This window comes from Medicago truncatula, chromosome 1 (genome assembly GCF_003473485.1).
Source record: "Medicago truncatula cultivar Jemalong A17 chromosome 1, MtrunA17r5.0-ANR, whole genome shotgun sequence".
NCBI lineage: Eukaryota > Viridiplantae > Streptophyta > Magnoliopsida > Fabales > Fabaceae > Medicago > Medicago truncatula.
The window spans coordinates 39,757,673-39,780,382 of NC_053042.1; the positions used below are offsets into that span (position 1 = coordinate 39,757,673).

Here is a 22,710-nt window from a genome sequence, read left to right on the forward strand (position 1 = left end):
TCGGCTTTGTTCAACGACGCATATTAGTAACGGAATTATTTTAGTTTTTTAAGTAAAGAGTATGTTTCTTGCTGGAAGGATGTTGGAACCTCGAAATGAGGATGTTGGAACCTCGAAACCCTAAACCCTAAACCCTAAACCCTAAACCCTCATTTATCACATGGTTCATGACTTCTTTTGAAGTATTTGCTTATGCCTCATTCAATTTGTGAATTATTGTCCGTTTTTTTTTAAATGGTCTATGGTGGCAATTAGTTGTTACTTATATGCTAGTATTTTATCATTCAGTGGGTTGGAACTCAAATCCTCCAACTCTTTTATCACTTAGTTCAAATAAGTTGAGCCGGCCAATCCCCTCTGTTCGTGTTGATCTTTCGGAATAAAATAAATACATTTGAGCCGTCTCTTGCCGATATGTGACATCAAATTCAAAAGTTGGTCTTTTGATGTCTTTTTTTTACTATGTCACCAAATTGGTGTTTAATATGACATTGGTGTCATGGATAGAGAATTAATATGATGTGAAACAAAAATATTATAAGTAAGATAGAGAATAAATATGATGTGAAACAAAAATATGATAGGTAGCAGTTATTAATTGAAAATCTCTGTATATGAGGGTACATACAATTCCACCTCATAATTGAATCAGGTTGGACAACTTGAAAGAAGAAAGACATAATTGGCGAGCTTAAGATTCATTAGTCATGTGATATTCATTGTATATGTTCTGTAATGAAATACAATCTAAAGTTATAATGGAATTTTGTGTCCTACAACTTTGATCCTCTCATTGCACTGAACTCCACGACCCTTTTCTACTCCCCTATTTACTTACGTCCATGAATGCAAAAATTACAACAAAATTGAAACATAATAATAACTACAATAATCCCATATTATGATATATGAAGTTTGTCATTTCTTGTCATCAGTAGCTGCTTCTGATTCAGGTGTGGTGGTGTCAGCAGGAGCCATCATATTGTCAAACTTCTCAGACTTACCCAGCGTAATTTCAATCTACAGAATACCAAGAAAAGTCTAGGCTTAAGAGTGTGTTTGAATGAGAAAAATCGAAATCTGAAATGCTTTAATTGAATTCTCTTCGTTTTCATCGGAAACTTACCTTTGCCTTCTGCACAAGCCGACCTTTGTTCTCATCCTTCATGCCAACTGTAGATGTCAATACTTCTGTTTCATCCCAACATATTAATTGATTAGAATTGTACAACCGTCATATGAATGAGAGTTATAGTAACAAACAAGAAGAAACCTTACTCTTCTCAGTTGCAAGTCCATTGTTCTTCAAAATCTCGGCGATCGTGACAACTGTAGCTATAGCTGTACCAATTCATGTCAACATTTTTGTGAAATATTATGTATCAGTTAGAGCAAGAATATGAAACTAGTAACAGATGAGGCAGAATACTTTTGTTCAATTGATGGAGTGTCTATATCTTTTGGACAAAATGTGTGCAACCTCACTTTCTGTTTTTCTTTTTTATGCCTTATACATAGCATTGTTTTAAGACATATCAGAAACAAATCAATCCTTACACGCCATATTAAAAATAATGTCTTGATAGTTAAGTCAATGAAATTTTATGAGAGACAGTATCCTCTTGTACATTTTAAAACGAACTATGTAATAATCACACCAGAAACAGCTAACATTAAAATAAATAAAAATTGTTTAAAGAATGTAAAATTATACAAAGTAATAAATAATAATCAATGAGAAAAATCCAATTAATAATAATCGGTGGTGCAAATTAAAGACAAAAAGAAGGGAAATTTTAGGTTGAGAAAAAGAAGTACCCATTCCAAGAGCAGAAAGCTCAACCTCATTGTGCTGCTGAATGTATCTCTGCATCAAAGGAGAAACTATTTCAATATTATAATGTTTCACCTAGCCATTTTTTTTTTCTTCTTTCCATAGCCATTAGTTGATCACAATTTGAAATCATCAAAGTAATGTAAATAAACGACATTTAAAAATCAAACACAAACATTCATGTAGTCGGTGCATTGGTGACCGCTGAATTCAGATTAGATAGTTTACAAAATATGCAAATTTTAGTTTTTTGTTAAAATTCAAAATACAGTGCTTAAAATTAAGAAAGTCCAATCTTAACCTAACGATCATTGATGTAGGGACAACATGAATCCAAGGTATCCCAATTATTGAGCGACATTACATTACCTTGGCGAGATTGACGTAAAAGAAAAGCGGTTTCTTGGTGTTGGAAACCTGAATTCTGTTCTTCTTATGGGATTCATTTGCAGTTTCAGTTACAGGTGCAGCTATGGTCGTCATTGTAATGTAATCCTCTCTGTAACTGTAACGGTAAAGTAGTTTAATGGGTCAGTCTTGTTTTTATAAGGCATGAGTCTTGGAACAAAGTCCAATGAGATGTTAACATGTGGTGGCTTAGGAGGGTACGTAGACATAGTAAGTTTCACTACAAAATTAGTTTGTTAGTTAGTTAAGGTATAATTGAAGAAGATTGCATGGTCGTTGTTTTTTTGAGTGGATTGCCAGAAATATCCTTCACATTTCATTGGACCTATTCTTCTGCTCCCTTCAACGGAGAGCCCATCCTTTTGAGATTGTGCATTCTGCCACGACACAAACGTGAATCTCTTCATATATAGTTTGTTCAAAACTAAATAACAACCTCAACAACTAGACTAACCAACCAATTTTTTTTTTTGTTCCATTAAGTTCGATTACCTACATGGATTAAATAAAGTTATAATATTATGTTATGAATCGTATTTAAAATTAAATGAATACATTTTAAGTTATTTTTAGATTTTTATTTTGGTCATTTATGATTTTGTATTTCATTTTGATCCCTTAATTTATAAATATTAGATACTTTAGTTGTTTATGTTAGTTTTCCATCTTAAAACGGGTTCCACATAACATAAGTTACGACCCCACTACTACATAGGATCATGTCTCATTTCTTTCCACACGTGTAGAAGTTGAAGGATCTTGAACCAAATAAAATTGAGCTAAATTTAGTGGTGGAAGCACACGAAATGAGCCTACACACGGACTTTTTGTTGAGTTGTCATATTCTATGTGACAATCCCATATAACAAAGCATATTGAGGAGCATTGGCAAGACCAACTTTCATTTTAATTAAGAACACATCAATTGATCAAAAGTAAAACAAACAATTGCTTTATGTGAACAATTACAATGTATTAACACAGCTGCGAGACAATTGTAACACACCAATTTTATAACCACTAACTCTCATATTATAAATAATAAAAGTCGGTGCTCCAGAAGATTAGTTAAATAATTAAATATAATATAATTATTACTTCATGAAAAGTAAAAATTTACATTTTGAAGACAAATTTTTTATTTAAAGATTCTTTAAGCTTATTTAAGAAATTGAAGGGGAGGGAAGATAAGAGTTTTGGAGGAAGGGAAAGAAATGAAAAAATATTTTTCCACTTTATTTAAGAGAGTAATTTTCTAAAGAATGGTAAAATAAATGTTTTATCATTAAAAATATTTTAAATTTTAAGACTATTAAAATAACATATAAAAGATTTGAAAATTTTATCTAATCAAAATTCTTCTTTGATAATTTTGTAGTTCTTCAAATTAAAAGGATTTGGTATAATGAAGAAAAATGAACCCCTCTACAAAACTCTTTATTCCTTTAACTTCCTCCATCCTCTTTGCCACAACCCTCCCCTTCCTTCACCCCCTAAACTCCCAAACAAACCTTTAAGATTTTTGGTAAGGGAACTTCTACGGTACACTCACAAAGTGAGATGTACCGGTACTTCTGCTTCATAATTTTATAAATTAACGATCATTTTTTATGTAATAAATAACTATTTGTCAAAATTTATATTTTATAGAACATCATCTCATAAAAAAAAAAACATCATTTCATTGTTTATAAGAATTATAGTAATTTTTTTTACATATTATCATAAAAAATAATGAATGTTCTCGATTATGAGTGATAAAAATTTAAAAAATAATAATTTTATTTTGTTGACATTTTTGATGAATAAGATTTAGTTATTATAATTATAAATGATAAAAAATAATATTTTTCTTCAAAAAACAACTTATTTAACTATTAATTTAAAGAGTGAGTGTACCAATACACTCAAATATATTGGGTGTACCATAGAATTTGCCTTTGGGTAAAGATGTGATGCCTTTCTCTCTCGTGGTTATGAAACATTTGTTTGTTGTTGCTCTTGACTTTTTTCTTAACTCTTGAAAAAGTGGTACTATAACCCTGATTCAAATTGGTGGAGAAGCAGGAGTGGAATCCTCGTGTTTACATCAAATATAAGATGTGAGAGACTCACATTTAAGGGGGAGATTGTTTGGTTCATGTAGCACCATGACTTTTTTATGATCATTTGATGAGTTAGTAAGATGTATGTTGATCTTATGTGTTCAAATATAACCCATTTTAAGCTTTTAAGTCATTGGAAATTTCCCTTAAACAAAAGTCATTGGAAATTAGTCGCAGTGAGTTTGGAATAAGCGTGGGTGTTACATATATAACACATCAGTATCCCAGAGCTCTGATACAACAGTTGAAAAATGTCTGGACAATTTCCTCCCTTGCAAACTCAAAATTCGCACTAAGCATAAACAAAAATAAAGATAATAGAGTAGTAAAATTGCACGAAATTTTTTGATGTGAAAACCCTTCTCAATGTGAAAGGAAAAAACCATGGTACCTAGTCCAATAAAATATTTCCACGATAGAAAACTCGGATTACAAGCTTTCTTGTTACAAGAGAATATCTTTCAATCTCACCCGACTCAGATGGTATACAATATCTCTCAACTTTCATCAAACTATGATTGAATTAAGAATCTCTTTCTCTTAAAGATGGTATACATTATCTCACTATCACTCTTGGATTCCTTCTGTTGGATGGGGTGATGAAGCTCCTCACAAATCCTCCTATTTATAGGAAAGTAACGTGGCTTAGAAAATTCGAGAGAGATGGTAGATAATCGATGCTTAGATTTACAAGACTCTTATAACTCTCATCTTCATATTTTCTAGGTTTGAATGTGTAGTTTCAAGGTTCAAAGAAGGAATTCATAAGACTTGGAATGTCAAACTCTTTTTTCATGTGTTAGTAGTTTTTGATGACTTGACTATAGTGTACCGGTACCACCTATTAAGGAGAGAATGCCAATGGATTCAATATTAGATATATAAGAGCGTTAGGAAATCCACAAAAAGAAACTTCTACAAAGCGGTAACACAACCATAAAAGAAGCAAAATATATATGAAAATTGCAAATATTTATAAAATTACAAATATTCTTAACTTTCACACAATTGCAATTTTCAAAAGAACAAAATTGCAAACCTCTCAATTATAAGTCTTGCATGAGAAAATTGCAAAAACTCTCTCATGACATACAACTATCCAAACATTCAGTACATTCAAGAGACTGGAGATGTTTTGATGAAAAAACTCAAATTAACTTTCCATTTTTATAATAACAATCTACCTATTTCTTCTTCACACTACTCGACATGAGATAGTCGAATACTCTCTTTGATCCAGCTAAGAGAGAGGTGATTGATATTCTCTTAAAAAAAAAAAGAGGTGTTAGATATTCAAATATAACAATGGTTTATTTTTGTACAATTTAATTTTAATATGGTATAAATTTATTTGTTGATAGATTAATTATAGGAACATATATATTTGTAGTAATCATCAAAACAATAATACATTAGAAGTATGATTGTTTCAGTTGTATGATTCCGCATCTCTTAATTTCAGTTGAGTGATGGAGACTGTCGATCGGTTGGGGCATCAAAGTGTGGTGGGACACAAGTTGATGAAACTTGACAAAGTGTGCAATCAAATTTGCATGTTGTCTCCATCTTTAGAATTGGCTTTTCTTAAAATTATCATTCATCGTTTAATTAGTTTCCATGTCTCTTCCTATTGTATGATTTAATATTAATAAAGTATTAATATATGCATGCCTACAACACATGGAGTATAACATATGCATCTATATATGCATGATACAACCAAACTTCATAAGGACAAATTTGAAGAATGAGTAGTCATGGGACCATATAATACCGTCGGTGCAAATGCAATTAAAGGATAAAACTGAAAAGGTGAGTAAGCAACGACTGAAACCGGTCCCTCGTCTGTCGATGTTGTAGTAATAGACTAAATGAATAAGATCGATGCTAATATGTGTTCTTAAGACACATGTTACAAACTTTATTATAGAAATATATGTTTTAAAGGTCGTGTATTCAACTGTTTAAAAACCAAAATATTATATATTTTAATACAAAATCTTTTAATTAACATACATTTTTAAGACACAAGATAGCAAGACTCGATCAATCACCACTAATTAAAACACAAACACCTCACGCATGCACAATTCAATTCCTATCTGCTAGCTAGCTTAGCTCTAATTAATTAGTACCACTTTCAAGGATGGAAATGTATAACAAATTTTAGGGCATATTCTCCTTTTTTTTTCTTTATTTATAAGACTACCTAAAAAAAAATGGAGAATGCTAAACGGTAAACAATCAAAATAATTAAGTAACTTTTTATAAAAAAATAGTGTTATTGTTCCTTAATCAAAAGTTAAAACTTATATTTTTAAGACAAATTTTTTATTTCTAATTTTTTTAATCATTGCCCTGAAAGCACCGGTTAGCAAGACCCAATTTTTTTATTTTTATTTTTTTTTATATCTAAGTGTAAGAGTCACTACAAATTACTAGATGCATTTATCATTTTTTTTTAAATATATCATTTATTAATACTACTGATTTGGGTGCCAACCTAGTTGGGATGTCGATGTTGCTTCTTGATGTTTGTCCACTATCCTTGCTTATAAAAAAAAATAAAAAAATACTACCGATTTATCTTGAAATATGAAAAATAACATTGAATGTATTTATATACAAAGGGTAATCTAGTAATAGTTATACACATTTTAGACAAATTTATCACTCCAGCAACTTTTATTAATACCTGTATTTTTGTAAAGTGTTCTTATAAAAAGGGACGGAATAAGTATTAAGTGTTTAACATGTAAGCATTCCGTCCCTATATCTAAATACCCTTTTGACTAAAAATTTGTCTCTAAATATAAACATTTTTTCAACAAAAAAAAGTGTTCGGTACGTAATAATACATAAACACCTATAATTTTAAGGATAAGACTTATGTGCATTTTTTAAAATTTTTTTGCTTGGTTCTTCACATAAAATATTCATAATTACCAATAATTTCACAAAGTTTGTTATAAGCATAAAATACGAATTTTATGTGAAGAAGCAAAAAAAAAAAAAATCTAAAAAAATATACCTTAGTTTTGTTTTTTTTATATTTTTTTTTTAACATTAGCACTACCTTTCTTAATCATGCGTAAAAATGTGATTAATTCAATTTACTAGATTAATAATTCAATTTACAATTATAGTTTTCGTTAATCCATTTGTGTGATTTAACCAGAATTTTTAACTTGAGTTGAACTAATCATCTACACAGCTAAATTAAGAGGTGATTATCCAGACAATGTGAACACTTAAAAAAGTGGATGTCCATGAATTTTTTTTTGCAAGTGTTACATTTGTAAATAAATCTGAGTAGTAATTTTGTTGAAACACGTTGTTTTACAAATTATTACTTTCAATTTTGGAACTTTATAAAATCTTTGATAATTTTTTTTTTAAAAGAAACATATCTTTAATTTATTTTTGGTGAAATATGTTTTTGATCCCCTATAAATATACCAAATTTTCATTTTTGTCTCCCAAATTTTTTTTTCTGTGTTTTTTATTTTATTTTATGTTTTTGACACTTAAAAATTCATATTTAATCCATCTATGCAACGTGATCCAAAGTGATTAGAATTTGTTAACTATCTATCAATCCTTTGTAAAAAAAAAAAAAAAAAAAAAAAAAAAACTATCTATCAATCCGTATGCAAGAGATTAATTTTTTTTTGGTCAAGATGCAAGAGATTAATTTACCACTACAAATTTGTTTTCGATTTTTAAGGCAAAATGTGTTCCTAATTATTTGTTCTTTTCAAGTTTATTAATATTATACTATTTTTTTTAGCAAACTATACTTTTTTTTTGTTAATAATATTATTTGTATTAGTTGACTTGCGACTGCATAGATTAATTTTTCAAGGTAGATAAGATCAACAAAACTCACTCAATGTTTTTAAGGCTGCTGCATTTTTGCAAATCAATTATTTATTTTGTACTTACATTAATGAATAGTGAAAGTAATCGAGTGACCAAACCAACAAAAAGTGTGTGTATATTTTTTTAAAGGATGTGCGTGTGTATGTATATATAAATTAGAGTGAGGAGATGATTGAGAAGACCTTAATTATATCTTTACCAATATACACATTTGTTTATGTTACACACATTTTTTTAAAAATCACTAAATAATTTATTGTATTAGTTTTTATGAAGAACTGAGATTTGTATATATAAAAATAGCCATGTTGATAAACGAGTTAGTTGACTATAGTTGGATGAACTGAATGATATATAAACATGTTAACAAAAAATATAAATATTATATTAGCATTATAAAATGATGATAACTAACATGAGATAAGTAAATAATATAAATGAGATATTGAATATGTAAAGAATGAATTCTTCAAAACTTGGTAACTAACAATACATTATAAAAAGAGAGAGAGAGAGAGAGAGGAGGTCCCAGAAGAAAGGAACCATCCTATGGCCTGTAATTCCCCACACCGACTCATTTAGGAGTTATCTTCGTTTCTTCTTTTCCTAGTTAGTTTATTAGTAGTAAATTGCCGTGTATGTATCACAATGCAATAAATAAGCCAATAATAATTAGTCCTTTTGCAAAAGAAAAAATCCAATAGTAATAATTAGAAACAAAGGGTGGTCCAAATCTTTTTTAGTCTGTAGTCTACTATACAGGTCTTGAAAGCATGGATAATTGGAATTTCATAGTAAGAACAAAAAGTAGGTCTTGCTTGTTTTTTAAGAAAAAGATCCGAGATCTTTGACCTAGAAGTGTGATTTTCTCCACGTTTTATGTTGGAATTTTTAGATGTCAGCAATTTTTATGTTGGATCAGTTTATATAATTTTGATTAGACTTTAGTTGGACTCCGCTTGTGGATGAAATTGATCCTTTATATTAGTCAATCATTGGAGCGGAAGTCAAGTTAAAAAAGCGATATATTGTAATTGCCATTTTTGACATCCCGTGTGAAAGAAACATTTTTCACACCTCAGTGATTACATAGTTATCCTCAAAAGTCTCAGTTAGGGATGAAAATAGACTTGTTCGAGCTAGATTTTGCAAGACCTAAGTCTGACCTGTCAAAAAATTAAGGCCTATGCTTGGTTTGTGGCCTATCATATATGCTTATTTTTTAGGCTTTAGTCTGACCATTGAAAAGTCAGATATATGTTTAAATAGTCTAATGAAAGTAATAGAGCAATGAGATTAAACTCCTTTTTGATATTTAACATGACATTTTAGAGAATTTAACTATTTATGATATCATATTTCAATTTTAGTTTATAGTAATACATTTAAATATAAAAAAAAAGTAATATAGACTTATAAGCTTCTATAATTAAGCATATTTACTTAACTAAACTAACCTTATAGGTTTAAAATGCTTTTTCTGGTATACGACCTAACATTTTTAGCTAAACAGGCTTCAAAAAAGCATTAACCTTTTCTATTACTTTTTAACAAAAATATTTGGTCTGGTCTGGCTCTAGGTAGGCTAGGTTGTAGGGGCCTATAGGCCAATCTGGTCTATTCCTACCCCTAGTCTCGATTGAGACTGATCTCCATCTCAATCCTTAGGTCATATCTTGAAACTATACGTATTTATAAAAACATGATATGTAAGAATTGAATCATAGTCTTCATTTAATCAAATGAGTTACCCCATCCACTCCCATGTCATACCAAAGTTAGCCCGAGCTAGGTCTTTAGACCTTAAAATTTTGGAAAAAAGACTTCAAAAAAGTTCAATTTGACCATAAATATATAATGTGTATGCTTAGTTACATATGTTTCTCCTAAAAAAATATTAGTTACATGTGTTTCTCTGAGTTGTTAAAGGTGAATGTCACATACCCTCATTGTCTTTGGTTAAACTCTTTATTCTTATTTTCATAAAGCCATATGTAATTTTTATTTAGTTTACAAGGTCTCTAAATAAAAGATGCTTTAGGCTTCTAAACATGTTGGATCGACTATGCGTCAGCTAACAATGGTTAAATGGTTCATCTATTCAATGTTTTGTTTTTAAATATAATATATACAATTGTTGATGGAAGCTAAATTTAGTTAAGTGATGTTTTGAAAATACTCCCTTCGCCCAATTTATATGACTTTGTTGACTGTTGCACACATGTCAATGCACATTTTTAATCTTTAATATATTTAATTATGTGTTAGTAAAAATTAAAAAACATTTAAAAAATATTCGTCGAGAAAATATTCAACATCTTTTTGGTCAAAGTATGTAATATGAACGATATACATAATCAAACTAGGTCATTTATTTTTGGACAGAGAGAGTAGTGTTTATTTTCAATACATACAAAGTGCAAATATACACTATCACAACAAGTAATATTGAGAAAGTAGATCATCGATCCCACGAGGATTGAAGTTGACAAGTTCTTAGTATTTTTAAATATGAAGTTTAGTTATTTAAATATCAAAATGACAAATAAAAAAAATAAGATTTTAAGATTTTATAGTACTGAAATAAAACTTATGAATAAGATATATAAAAACTTATTTATTTATGTAAATTATTTTGCATAAACTTAAATATAAGTCAATTGAAACGGATCCTAATTCACAAACCACACCACTATCAATAAAAGTGAGGCCGAAGAAAAATCTGGTTGGTAATAATTTTGAACTAAATTGTATGCCAAAACTACGTGGGCATGAAGGGTGTAAAAGCCATAGAAATGTAGGTGATGAATTATTTTGATCAATTAATTTAAGCCAGTACAAGAGGTTACCCATAATAGATAACATTCTCTATACCATCCTGTTGTTTAAAGTTTTTTGAACCTTCGTATTAAATAGAACAGTTACAAACATATATATGCTATTATTAAACTAAGATATTAGAAGGTAAGAATTCCACTCATAACCGCCAAGAACTACCTTTTTTAAGGCACCCTTCTCTACTTACAAGTACATAAAACACTTTATTTGGTTCACAATTAATATGATCAATAATTGATAGTTAATTTATTATTTATCAATAGTACTTTAACACCTAAACTCGATAGAAATATTAATTGAAGGAATTTGAAATGGATAAGAATGAGATTTTATTTTATTTTTTGTTGGAAAGAATAAGAATGAAATATATTTACCTCCTTTGCACTTTCAAAATTCAAAAGGAGAAGGGTGCTTTAGAAGAAGATGAGAAAAAGGGTGAAAAAGTGTACCTGCCATTTGAAACAAGTTATAATGAAAAAGGTGTCCCTGCTTTTCCAATCGAGCCACTCCAGATTCAAAAATTAAACTTACCTTGCACAACAAAATTTCATACTTAATAATACTCTCCTATGCCTCAAATAGTTATTAGAGATTAGTTGACATTTTTTTTTTTTGAAAGGTAGAGACTAATTGACATGTTGAAAGTATAAACAAAATTAAATCGCCAAAAATCAAAATCAATCATATGCATAACATTAAAAGTGGTTATGATTAAAATCAAATATTTTTTATAATTTGACGATCGATTTTATTTATTTTTTGAATGACAAATATTATAATCGATTGACAACGTAAAATCATCCACCATGATGATGATGCATATGAATTTAATTTTCATGTTTACTTTGTTTTTTTTACTCTCCATTCAGATAATATAAATTTTCTTTTTCTTTTTATCATTAAAAACTCAGCTCTAACCACAAATTGGTTTTCAACAATAGAAAGGGATGCTACATTTTTTTTTTTCTTTTCAAAGCTTCCATAATTAAAGAATTTAATTTGGCATATCATTTTATTTTCTTAAAACTAAATTTATATAATTTTATGAATAATATGCAACTGTTTATATTTGAGGGGCAAATTGGCATCAAATTCCCTGAGACACCAAACCAAATTGAGTATGTGCATGTCTCGTCTTCTATCAAGAGTCAATTAGTTTACCAAAATTTTTTAACATCTTGTATTTGCTTGAATAATCAAGTTAACTAAGGTACAAAAAAATCTAGTAGTACATCAAAATCAACATTTTTTGAAAAAGCAACACTTAGCTTGGAAATCTTAAAATGTTAGCATCTGAATTCATTATAATCTGGGAAATAATTTTCATCATTTACGAATCCAGTAGAACATAAAAGGGAGTGTATTTTTCATTAATTGATGATACACCTAACATTAATTAAAATGTATGTTTTCAGGATGTTACCTTTTATCATAAGAATGAAGCTTGCGGTTTGTGATTAGAATGAGATGATTATCAGACATATACATAATAAGAACTTTATGTCAATAAGGTAATTGCATGTATTCATGAAATGAAGGTTAATGCACACTCTACCTAAAATGTCACTTTTTTCATATTAATGTTGCATTCTCTTTTTTTCCTTTTGTTGCAAAAAAAATCACATTAAGCAGTGCGTCACACAAATTTATCTAGCAACCTTGTCAGAGAGGTAGAGATGGAAAATTCATGAGTTACATAAATACTTATTACATTTACTATGTCACATGATTTAACAATATTGTTGTTCTTATAGGTAGCCTCTATAGCCTATAGGGACAAATATATTGGGTGAAGATTGTTGTAGTGGTTGAATCCTTCTCAATTAGTAGTAATTTGCTGTTTAAACTTTAATTATGTTGGTCAAATGAAAGAAATTGAAAAAGATTTGATTTGCTTTTATCGTTCCCACCAGCTAGAATGTTGTTAGACCTTCTTAATCCTGATTAAATTATGATGAATATAGAATGGGAGATTGCTCCTTAAACCTGTCCCTGATTATGACTTTTAATCATTATAATTTCGTACTAAGTATCAAAATTGTCGCTTTACTTTGAAGAAACAAGTAAGTATATTGCCCAAATAAAAGGCACTTGATGATTCCGTTCTACTTTGTTTTTAAATTTAAATTTGGAGCATAGTAAAATGATATTTCATCTTTTGCATATTAAGTCCTTTCAAAAAAAAAAAAAAACTTTTGCATATTGTCACATTTCAAATATTTTATTTGTATATTATTTGTAATTTGTGTATCAATAAACTTGTGAGGAGTAATATTTGTACAACCAATTTTGTACAACCTTTGTGACAACCACTTTTTCTCTCTTTTTATTGGACAAAATCAATAGAGAGAGAAATAAAAGGAGAGAGAATAAAAACACATGTGAGTATGAGAGATATGGTTGTTTCAAAAGTTGTCAAAAAATAATTGTACAAATATCATTTCTCTTATGGACTTTATCTCATGCTTCTCAAATATTTTTTATGTAATTCTTATGGCAAAATGTCTTATGTTTGCTTGCGTCAAAAGAAAACATTGTAAGGATGTAGCTAATCTAAACAAAAATACTTATAGGGGAAAAAAAAACCATAATTTTAAAGACACCAAACATATATTAAACCAAATTTTCTCAATAACTTATTTCAAACGTTGTTTACCAATTAGGCTACGACTTACACACGAAAATTATCATAAGCCATCAACATATTTTTTGCAAATATTAAAACAATTTTACTAAATTTAGACATATCTATAAGACCAAAATCTCCCACCTTATCTGTCCAATATCCATCCTTATCATACGTGTCATCTCTCTCACTCAATTTCCATATTTACATTTCACTGTTTGTGAACACTTAACAAACATTTATACTCCCTCCTTCCTAAAATATAAGCAAAAAATTCTCATATTCTTTATCTTAAAATATAAGCAAAAAAGACCAACTTTTATGCTATTATTATATTTTTTCAAACAAATCATTAAAATTAAATGCAAATTGCATTAAATGTGTTCTTCTTTTTATTTTCTCTATAATTTTTAACCAATGAAAATTATTTTTACATCTTTCCATAAAATTTATTTCAAAAAGAACACAAAAAATTATACCTCAAATTACTAAGAGTTAGTTTTCTTAATAAATGTGAACTAGTGAGGGAGTACGTGACTTTAACATCACATCACACTGTCATTTAACACCGTTAAATCTTTAAGTCTTTTCACCAACATGTTTGGGTGAAAAAACAACGTCGTTAGTTGGGAAAAAAACAGATCTATAAATAACGTTAAATTAAACAAAGAAAGAAACATAGAAAAAAGAAACAAGTGTTTTTTTTGTTGGTTGATAAAGCAAAAGAAAGAATAATATAGTTGACACTTAGACATAAATTTTGGACTTTGTTTGTATTTGGAACCCACTCACACCTACACAACACAAAATAAAACAAAACATAGTAAGAAGAAGAACAGAGATCTAGCTTCAACCCGTTTCAAAATCAAATTTTTCACACATTCTTAGCTGATTCAGGTGATTTTCTAAGCTATATGAGTCTTTTACTTTACAAAAATGGGGTTATGCTAATTGGGTCAAAAGTTGTCTGCTTTTCTTATTTTTCTTCATTTGTTTATTAATTTTCTTAATTTCCTTGTTGCTCATGTTTCTTTAGTTTAATTAAATGTTTAAATGGTGAATTGCTTTGTTTTTATGAGTTCTTAGAATTTAAGCTTCAATCTTTGTTCTTCCAACCAAAGGGTAGCTTTTTCTTCATTTAATTATTATTATTATTATTATTATTTTTTTTTATGATTTTTACTGAATTATTTTGTATGTTAAGAAGATAGTTTTTTATTTTTCTTCTAAAAATGGTATAATCAAATAGCTTATGAGTGGTTGTTAAATTTACCATAATCATATTAATTAATTTGAGTTGCATTTTCTTATTGAACCTGGTGGTCTAATGTCATGGATCTGTTTAAAGCTTAATTGTAACAAGCAATTTCTGTTTAGTTTTTAGTTTTTACCATTTTTTTATGTATGTTTTTTACTGTATTCTCTTTTGATGAATTAGTCTTTTTTTACTCATTCTGTAATGAACTACATCATGCAGTGTCATGGGGAGACAAGTTACAGAAATGCAAGTTGAGGATCAGAAACCAAATGGTGTAGCAATAGCTTTGAATGGAAGTCCTAATGATAACGGACACGTTACTTCTAAAATTGCAGCGGTTAAGCTTGAAGCAGAGGATCATGAAGTTAAGGAATGTACTGAAGTCAATGTGTTTGTTGAGAAATGTCACGAGACGAAGGATGCTTTGGTTGCCAAAACAACAAGCGGTAAGAACGACTTGCATGAAGATGAGAGTGAGAAACATGAAGTGCAGAAAAAGTCGGGTGGCGACAAAGAGTTAAGCTCAACACAACCATCTGATTTGGTTACTGAAAAGAACGGATCCTACACACATGTTGATACTACTGAAGCTGTTCTGGCTGGTCTGAACTTGTCGCCAAATGCTAACAACATGCACTCACCTTACTCATCAAAGAACTCTCTGGTAATTGATGGTCTTGCGTGATGTCATATCATCATATTTTGAAATTGAAGTTTAATTTTTTTTTTTTTAATGCTAGTACTCTTACAATTGAGCCAAAGATGCATAATGGAATGACCAAGGATAGATTATGTATGAAAGTCATTAATATGTATACTATTCCAAACAACTACAGAAAGAGTTTTGTTTGTAAAAGTTGCTAGTTTGTTGATATTTTGTGGTAATTGATTTACCTATTTATTGTTTGTATAATTTGCTAATATTTATTTGTGTAACTGATATGCAAAAGTTTTTCCATTTATTTTCAGCCAAAGACACCTTTTTCATCAACTAAGCCCTTGCATCATTATGACAAGAAGAACTACGATGATGAAGATAATTGGTCGGTTGCTTCCTCGTATCCTTTAATTTTGAACCTTGTTGATGGTATACTAGAAGAATCTCTGCCAAAGTGATGCTTCTAAACTTATATATAACACTTCTTTCATAAATTTCAATAATAAAACCTATTCTTCTAAATGTCATAATTTAATTGGTACTCTGTATCATTTGTTCTTTAACCACATATATTAGTGCTATGTCAATGCGTACTGCGAGATCAAAGGTAACTCAGGGTTCTGCCCCTACATTTAGAAGCTCTGAACGTGCAGCAAAACGAAGAGAGGTACAGATTTTGTGATAGTTATTCAATTGTGATGCATGTTAAATAAGATTATATTCCACATTAACTTTATCATTTGAATTTACCCTTGCAGTTTTATCTCAAGCTAGAGGAGAAAAATCGAGCTCTTTTAGAAGAAAAAAGTCAGTATGAGGCAAGACTAAAGGTATATTGATCTTCTTACAAGAAACATCTAACCCCTTATGCCAAATCCTATGCTTTTATTCCATGTGCATGAGTGAATTGTTTTATGTTTCTCCTGTCATATAAAAGTTGATTAAAGAACTTCTTTATGATTATTTATTTAATAATAACCCTTATAGGAAGAGCAAGAAGCAGCCATCAAGCAGATGAGAAAGAACTTGGTAATTAAAGCAAAGCCGGTACCCAATTTCTACTATGAGGCGCCTCCACCTAAGGCTGAACTCAAGAAGGTATGTGTCTATTCTTGATCTCGGGTTGCAAAACAAAGAGTATTTTCCAAAATACATAAAAAAATTGCATTAGCCATCACATATAACATCATTTTTGGTTCTCTCCATATCAAAGAGAGACAACAGTCTTGTGCTGGGCCTGTTTTTTCTTTACCGTGTTTTCTGTTTTCATGTTCACTTTCAATAATAAACATAAGAGCATATATATCCAATATTTATACCTTTTTCTTTTACAGTTTTTGAAAACAGGTCTAGCATTTGTTTAAAAATTTGAAAATACCAAAACATCATTTTCATTGTTTCTAAAAATGCATTCTTTCTAACTTGTCTTTCATCTCTTCTCCATCACAAATGTTCAATGCGTGTGTCTTCCATCTCTTTGTTGCCTATTTAAAATGAATATAAATATAAAAAATTAAAACATAAAATAGTTTCAGAAAGTAACTGCGGTCTTATTCATTTGGTTTTCTTTTATGGCAGCTGCCACTAACACGCCCAAAGTCACCAAAACTGAATCTGAATCGGAGAAGGACCTTTGGTGATGCTGTGAACTCACAATCTCGTGAAGTTGGTAACCGAGCACGTCACAGCACTGGTTGTAGCCACATCAAGGGTGGCTCTAATACTAATGACCCTCTCACTCAGAACATTAAGGACCAGGCCATTCGGCGCAATAGCAACGGCGCTTACAAAACCAAAGAACGACCAAAAGTGGATACTGAGACTAAAACAGGTCCTCCAAACATCATCCAACACCCAAATGCAGACATATCAGTCCAATCATAACTCAGGAAAAGACGCTAATTTATTTTTCATATGGACTTGACTTCTCTGATTTGTGTTAATTTGCGCGGTGTATATGGTTTTGTAAGTTATGTTGATGCGGGTCATGTTTTATATAATCAATAGTTACTGATGTAGTATGTATGATATGTGATGTTGTTCCCCCAAACTAGGCCTGCCGGATTTCGTAAAGTTATATGATGAAATATATATTTCTTTATGTTGACATAGGATTAGGTTGTCATATGGTTTTTTCTGAGTGTTAAATGTTGTTTTTAATGGGGGAACATACCATGTAATGCACCTTTTTGTTCCAGAATTGAGTTTGCATATGTTTATTTTGATTATATATACTCTTCCTAGTTTACTATTTAGTATGGTATTAGTATTGTCCTGTCTTGTGTATGGCAGAGAAAAATGTTGGCTTTCCTCTGAAACAAAAATCCGACAGGAGGTATGCGTAAAGCTTAACCGCGTTAATATAGTTGGCATAGTAGTTGATTTTCATCTCCTATGTTCTGATAAGTTGATTCTATTGAGAAAAGTTTGTTAGTTTGATGTGTTTCATTATTTGGTAAAGCATCACTCTTGAGACACTGACAGTCCAGGAGGACAACAAACATTGAAACACTTCAACTTATATCTTATACAGAACCATGCTTTGCACACCAAAACTAATCATTCATTACATTGCCTAATGCCTTATATCAGAACTAGTCACATCACATACAAAGTCATAGAACATCATCAATCTCAAGTCTCAAGCAATATTTGCTAGCCGAAATCACAACGAATGCAAAGAGAATGTTGGACAATTTATGCTTATTATTGACTGTTGTTATGGACAAAATTAAATAAGACATTTAAAATGAAAATATAATTTTTTTTTTATTTTTTTTATGTTAATTAAGATAACAAACTTTTTGTTACAAGTGAGAATTGATAAGATAACAAGACACTAGTACTTAAATGAGATAGTAAGGGTTTTTTTTAGTTTAACCATAAATTCTAAGTTTGAATACAACATTGAGAATACAACAAATTTAATTTTTAATAGAGCTTTTTCATCCATTACATATCCAACTCAAATAATTAATTTCTACAATTAGGAAATTGATACTTAGTTTAAAAAAGTAAAAGATAACAAGCATGTAATTCCAGCAAAAGTACAATTAACAAACTTTTTTTGTTTTGTTTTGAAAGAAGTACAAAAGTTGTAAACAAGTGGGATTTGACTACATTTATACATTTTTTTTGCCTATGTTATGGTTGAGTATACTTTTTTTATATGAAGGTGGGGGCTAATTATACAAATTTTTTTAACAAAACAAAACAAAGTAAATTTATTAATAATTAAAACAGTAAATATACATGTTTATAGTACATCAAAATTGCTTGAGGTGGCTGATTATTCCTTAATCTCTTTCTTTTGACCAACATATTTTCTAAGTTGATCCGGTCAAAAGAAATGTTGACTTTATCCTTTCGTTTTCATATCCATGAATCAAATGTAGGTCCAAAAATCCTAATATACCCATTTGAAAGAAGGAAAAAAATTGCCCAAGAATATAATCCATGTGGATTCCTACCGGGAAAAAAAATCAAATTTACTCAGAATTGAACTATAGTTTTTTTTTTTTTTGGTAAGAATTGAACTATAGTTTAAAATCTAATATATTGTTTTTTATTTTTAGTTTATTACAAATAGTAGCTTAATTAATTAGGAATTAATTTTAAAATAATAACGTTGCAAAATGATTAAAATATCTGATTGCCCAGTAGTTATCGTGCACGTCACAGATTTTGCCATGTATTTTAAGCAATAAGCACGTATTCCTTTCACATTCCCAAACCACCCAAAATACTTCAAACCATGGTTTCTGTATAGCATAATTAACGCCTCTTTAATTTCGATTTAACACGTAACATTTTCTAACCATTGCTTCTTAACAAAGTTAAAGTTCAACAAATAAAATAAGAATCTAAGGACGGTTTCATAAAACAGATGCAGAAATTAAATTCACAAATCAAAATTAGAGAAAACAGAAAACCTGATTCATTAGGATTTGTAGAGATAATACAAGAACATTAGATATGTTCCTATCAAAGAATTTACAGCAACAACTTCCTAATAATATTATATTATATTATGATAATAAAATCCAACTCTAATACTCATATAATAATAAACCCTCAAATTTCACACATCACTAAAAATTCCCAAATTAAACCCTAATTTTCACTTCTTAGCTTTCTTCACCGGAGTCTTAACACTCTTCGGCTTCTTTGCAACCACCTTCTTCGCCGCTTTCTTCACCGGCGTAGCCTTCACACTCTTTGCTTTCGGCTTCACAACAGCCTTAGGCTTCGCCGCTGCTTTTGGCTTTGCGGCAGCTTTCGGCTTCACAGCAGCAGCTTTCGCCTTTGGCTTAGTTGCAGCCTTAGCGGCTGGCTTGGTAACAGCCTTAGCCTTCTTAGCAGGAGCAATAGCGGCCTTCACCGGAGCAGTTTTGGCCACAGCTGGGGCGATTTTGAAGGAGTTTTTCACCTTCACAAGCTTTCCAGAAGCCACAGATTTCTTCAGATGAAGAAGAATGAGTTTGCGGAATGTTGGAGATAAATCCTTATGCTTCTCTTCGATGAATTTTGTAATCGCGTGTTGGCTTGAACCAGTTCGTTCTTTCAAACTCACAATTGCTTCAGTTATCATCTACAAAAACAAAAACAAAAACAAAAACAAAAATCAGAATTCAATTCAAATTTCAAAAATTATGACGAAATTTGAAAATTGAGATTTGTTATTACCTCAGCGTAAGTAGGATGAGAGAGAGGCTTCTTTGCTGCAGCGGTTTTCTTGGGCTTGGGCTGAGCGGCGGCGTTGGGAGACATGGTTGAGACTTGAGATTCGGAAGAGAGAGAGAGAGAGTAACCGTTTTAGAGAGAGAAAGAGTTGCAGAGAAGATTGACGAGAAAGTTGTGATGTGATTGTGATTGAACGAGTGGGAGGGAAGGGAATTTTTATATTGAAAAGAGAAAGGGAAATGGAGAGCGCTGATTGGTGGAAATAGAATGGCACGGATCGAGAATTTTTTGTCATGTTTGAATGTGAGCCTTTGGATTATGGTTTATCGACGATGGAGAATGTAAGTCAGAGAGTTCACTCGGATAGCTGAATGAAATGAGGATAACGTGTTATCTAGTTTTTGTTACCAGCTTTTGGAGATAATGATTACAGCTATTTTTTACTAGTATTTTTTATTTTTAAAAAAATTTGATTGTTAATGCTATTAAGATGTTTATCATTGAAATAAATTTAACAATGTATTAAATATTATTTTAGTACAATTTATTTCTTAATTTTTTTACAATATTATAATAATATTTTTAAAAACCTTTTGTGTTTTAGTCAAGTTGGGTTGTGTTTTCTCTTAGTTTTCATTTGCAAAATAACTTTCTTTTTGGCTCGTAAATTTTACAAGGGTTTTAGTCAAGTTGGGTTGTGTTTTCTCTTAGTTTTCATTTGCAAAATAACTTTCTTTTTGGCTCGTAAATTTTACAAGGGTTTGTGTCAAAAAGATAAAGGTGAAGTTCATAGGAGAAGTAGACATGAGAGGTTGATACAAAGGAATAATCCTTGTCATTTATATTGAATTAGGATGAAAAGGACAACAAGAGAGTAAAAAGGTGAGAGTTATCATAGGGTGAGTTAGTCTAATTAACATTTAACTACCTAACCAACCAATTAACAATATCAACTATCTATGGTTTGTTCGCTATACTCTAATAGTCCCCCTCAAACTCTAAATGAGAAAATTCACAATTTTTTTGTTTAAAATACAATGAAAATGACAATTTATTCACCAAGTAAAGTGCAAGGTAAACTAAGTAAAACAATTTTGTAACACAAGCCCAGGTTTAAAAATTCAGAGCTTAATCACAAACATCAACATGTTTCCTTTTATTAGCCTTCTTCTGCATGGTAAAGAAAACCCTATGGTGTCAATTCCCAATCACGATTTCTAACATGGTATCAGAGCTTATCCAAGATCTACCATTAGATTCTTCATTGCCACGCTTCATGCCCATTTGGTCTGAGCGTGAAGGGATCTGTTGAAAATCATGCCCCGAGCGTGAAAGGATGTGTTGGTAATCCCACCTTTATTGTGATTTTCCCTTCGTTGCCTTGTGTTGGCTTTGAGGGGGTGAATTTAGTCCTACATTGATTAGATAAAACTCTTGATAAGAGTTTATAAAGAGGAGGCACTCCTCACCTTATAAGCTGGATTTGTGGGGTTGTGTTAAGCCCATCCACGATTTCTAAGAAGGTATCAGAGTCTCTTCAAGATTCATTGGGCCACTTGCTATCATATTTCTGCTATCGGGGCACCCACCATTTATGTCCACGAATTAAGCCCAATTGTGCTGGTCGTGAGAGGGTGTGTTAAGAGTCCCACATCAGATATAAGATGGTCTGACAATGTATTTATAAGTGGGGGCAATACTCACCTCACAACCCGGTTTTGTGGGGTTCTGTTAGGCTCAACCATAATTTCTAAGATGGTATCAGAGTCTATCCAAGATCTACTGTTGGGATTCCGCATTGCCACACTTCATGCCCATTGGGCCGAGCGTGAGGAGTTGTGTTGGAAATCCCGCCCCGAGCGTGAGAGGGTGTGTTGGTAATCCTACATTTATTACAACCAAACAAGTCTCATAAAAGCTGTGAGATTGACAAACAAATTGGGAATTTATCCATAAACGTGATTATGTGACCACCAATAGTACGCACCCAAAGCCTGAACCAAAGAAAGTTTAAGTTCAAAGTTTGATGCAGAGTTTTGAATGCAACAGTTATAAGATCAAAACACACACACACACACTGTAACACCCTGTTTTCCCAACATATAAATAATATAAAATAAATCAGAGTTCATCGCAAACAGGATGTCACATTTCGTTCTTCAAAATATTATTTAACATAAATAGAGTTAAAATCCACTCTTTATTTAAAACATCTGCTTCCAATAATTTTCAACAACGTCGCAGCGGTAAATATTTAATCTTTCAACAAAATTGGCACTAAGGCCTCAACATAACGTCTTTAAAATCCAACAAAATTGGTCCAACAATAAATTCATAAGGAAAAATACGTAACAATGGAAATAAACATCAAAGTCCCCATCCCGTTACGTATCAGAGCGACTCCTAAGACGACACGAG

The 22,710-nt window shown here is 30.6% G+C and overlaps 3 protein-coding genes across 3 annotated transcripts; 1 reads left to right on the top strand and 2 right to left on the bottom strand.

Annotated features, from left to right (window-relative positions):
* Nucleotides 1–679: 679 nt before the first annotated feature.
* LOC25484625 (uncharacterized protein At2g34160) lies at nt 680–11,621 on the bottom strand. The gene is made up of 6 exons (XM_013613511.3): nt 11,517–11,621; nt 2,204–2,339; nt 1,819–1,867; nt 1,279–1,341; nt 1,127–1,191; nt 680–1,020 (listed from the first exon to the last, which is right to left on the bottom strand). The coding sequence occupies exons 2-6, from the start codon at nt 2,315–2,317 to the stop codon at nt 919–921; spliced, it is 393 nt and encodes a 130-aa protein (XP_013468965.1). The 5' UTR covers nt 2,318–2,339; nt 11,517–11,621; the 3' UTR covers nt 680–918.
* A 2,750-nt stretch (nt 11,622–14,371) lies between these two features.
* LOC25484626 (protein WVD2-like 1) lies at nt 14,372–17,839 on the top strand. The gene is made up of 7 exons (XM_013613512.3): nt 14,372–14,590; nt 15,171–15,615; nt 15,921–16,009; nt 16,186–16,276; nt 16,368–16,439; nt 16,597–16,707; nt 17,188–17,839. Exons 2-7 carry the CDS (start codon nt 15,175–15,177, stop codon nt 17,491–17,493), a joined length of 1,110 nt encoding a protein of 369 aa, XP_013468966.1. The 5' UTR covers nt 14,372–14,590; nt 15,171–15,174; the 3' UTR covers nt 17,494–17,839.
* Nucleotides 17,840–19,523: 1,684 nt separating this feature from the next.
* On the bottom strand, nt 19,524–20,493 carry LOC25484627 (histone H1). The gene is made up of 2 exons (XM_013613513.3): nt 20,296–20,493; nt 19,524–20,200 (listed from the first exon to the last, which is right to left on the bottom strand). The coding sequence occupies exons 1-2, from the start codon at nt 20,377–20,379 to the stop codon at nt 19,730–19,732; spliced, it is 555 nt and encodes a 184-aa protein (XP_013468967.1). The 5' UTR covers nt 20,380–20,493; the 3' UTR covers nt 19,524–19,729.
* Between the last annotated feature and the right edge of the window lie 2,217 nt (nt 20,494–22,710).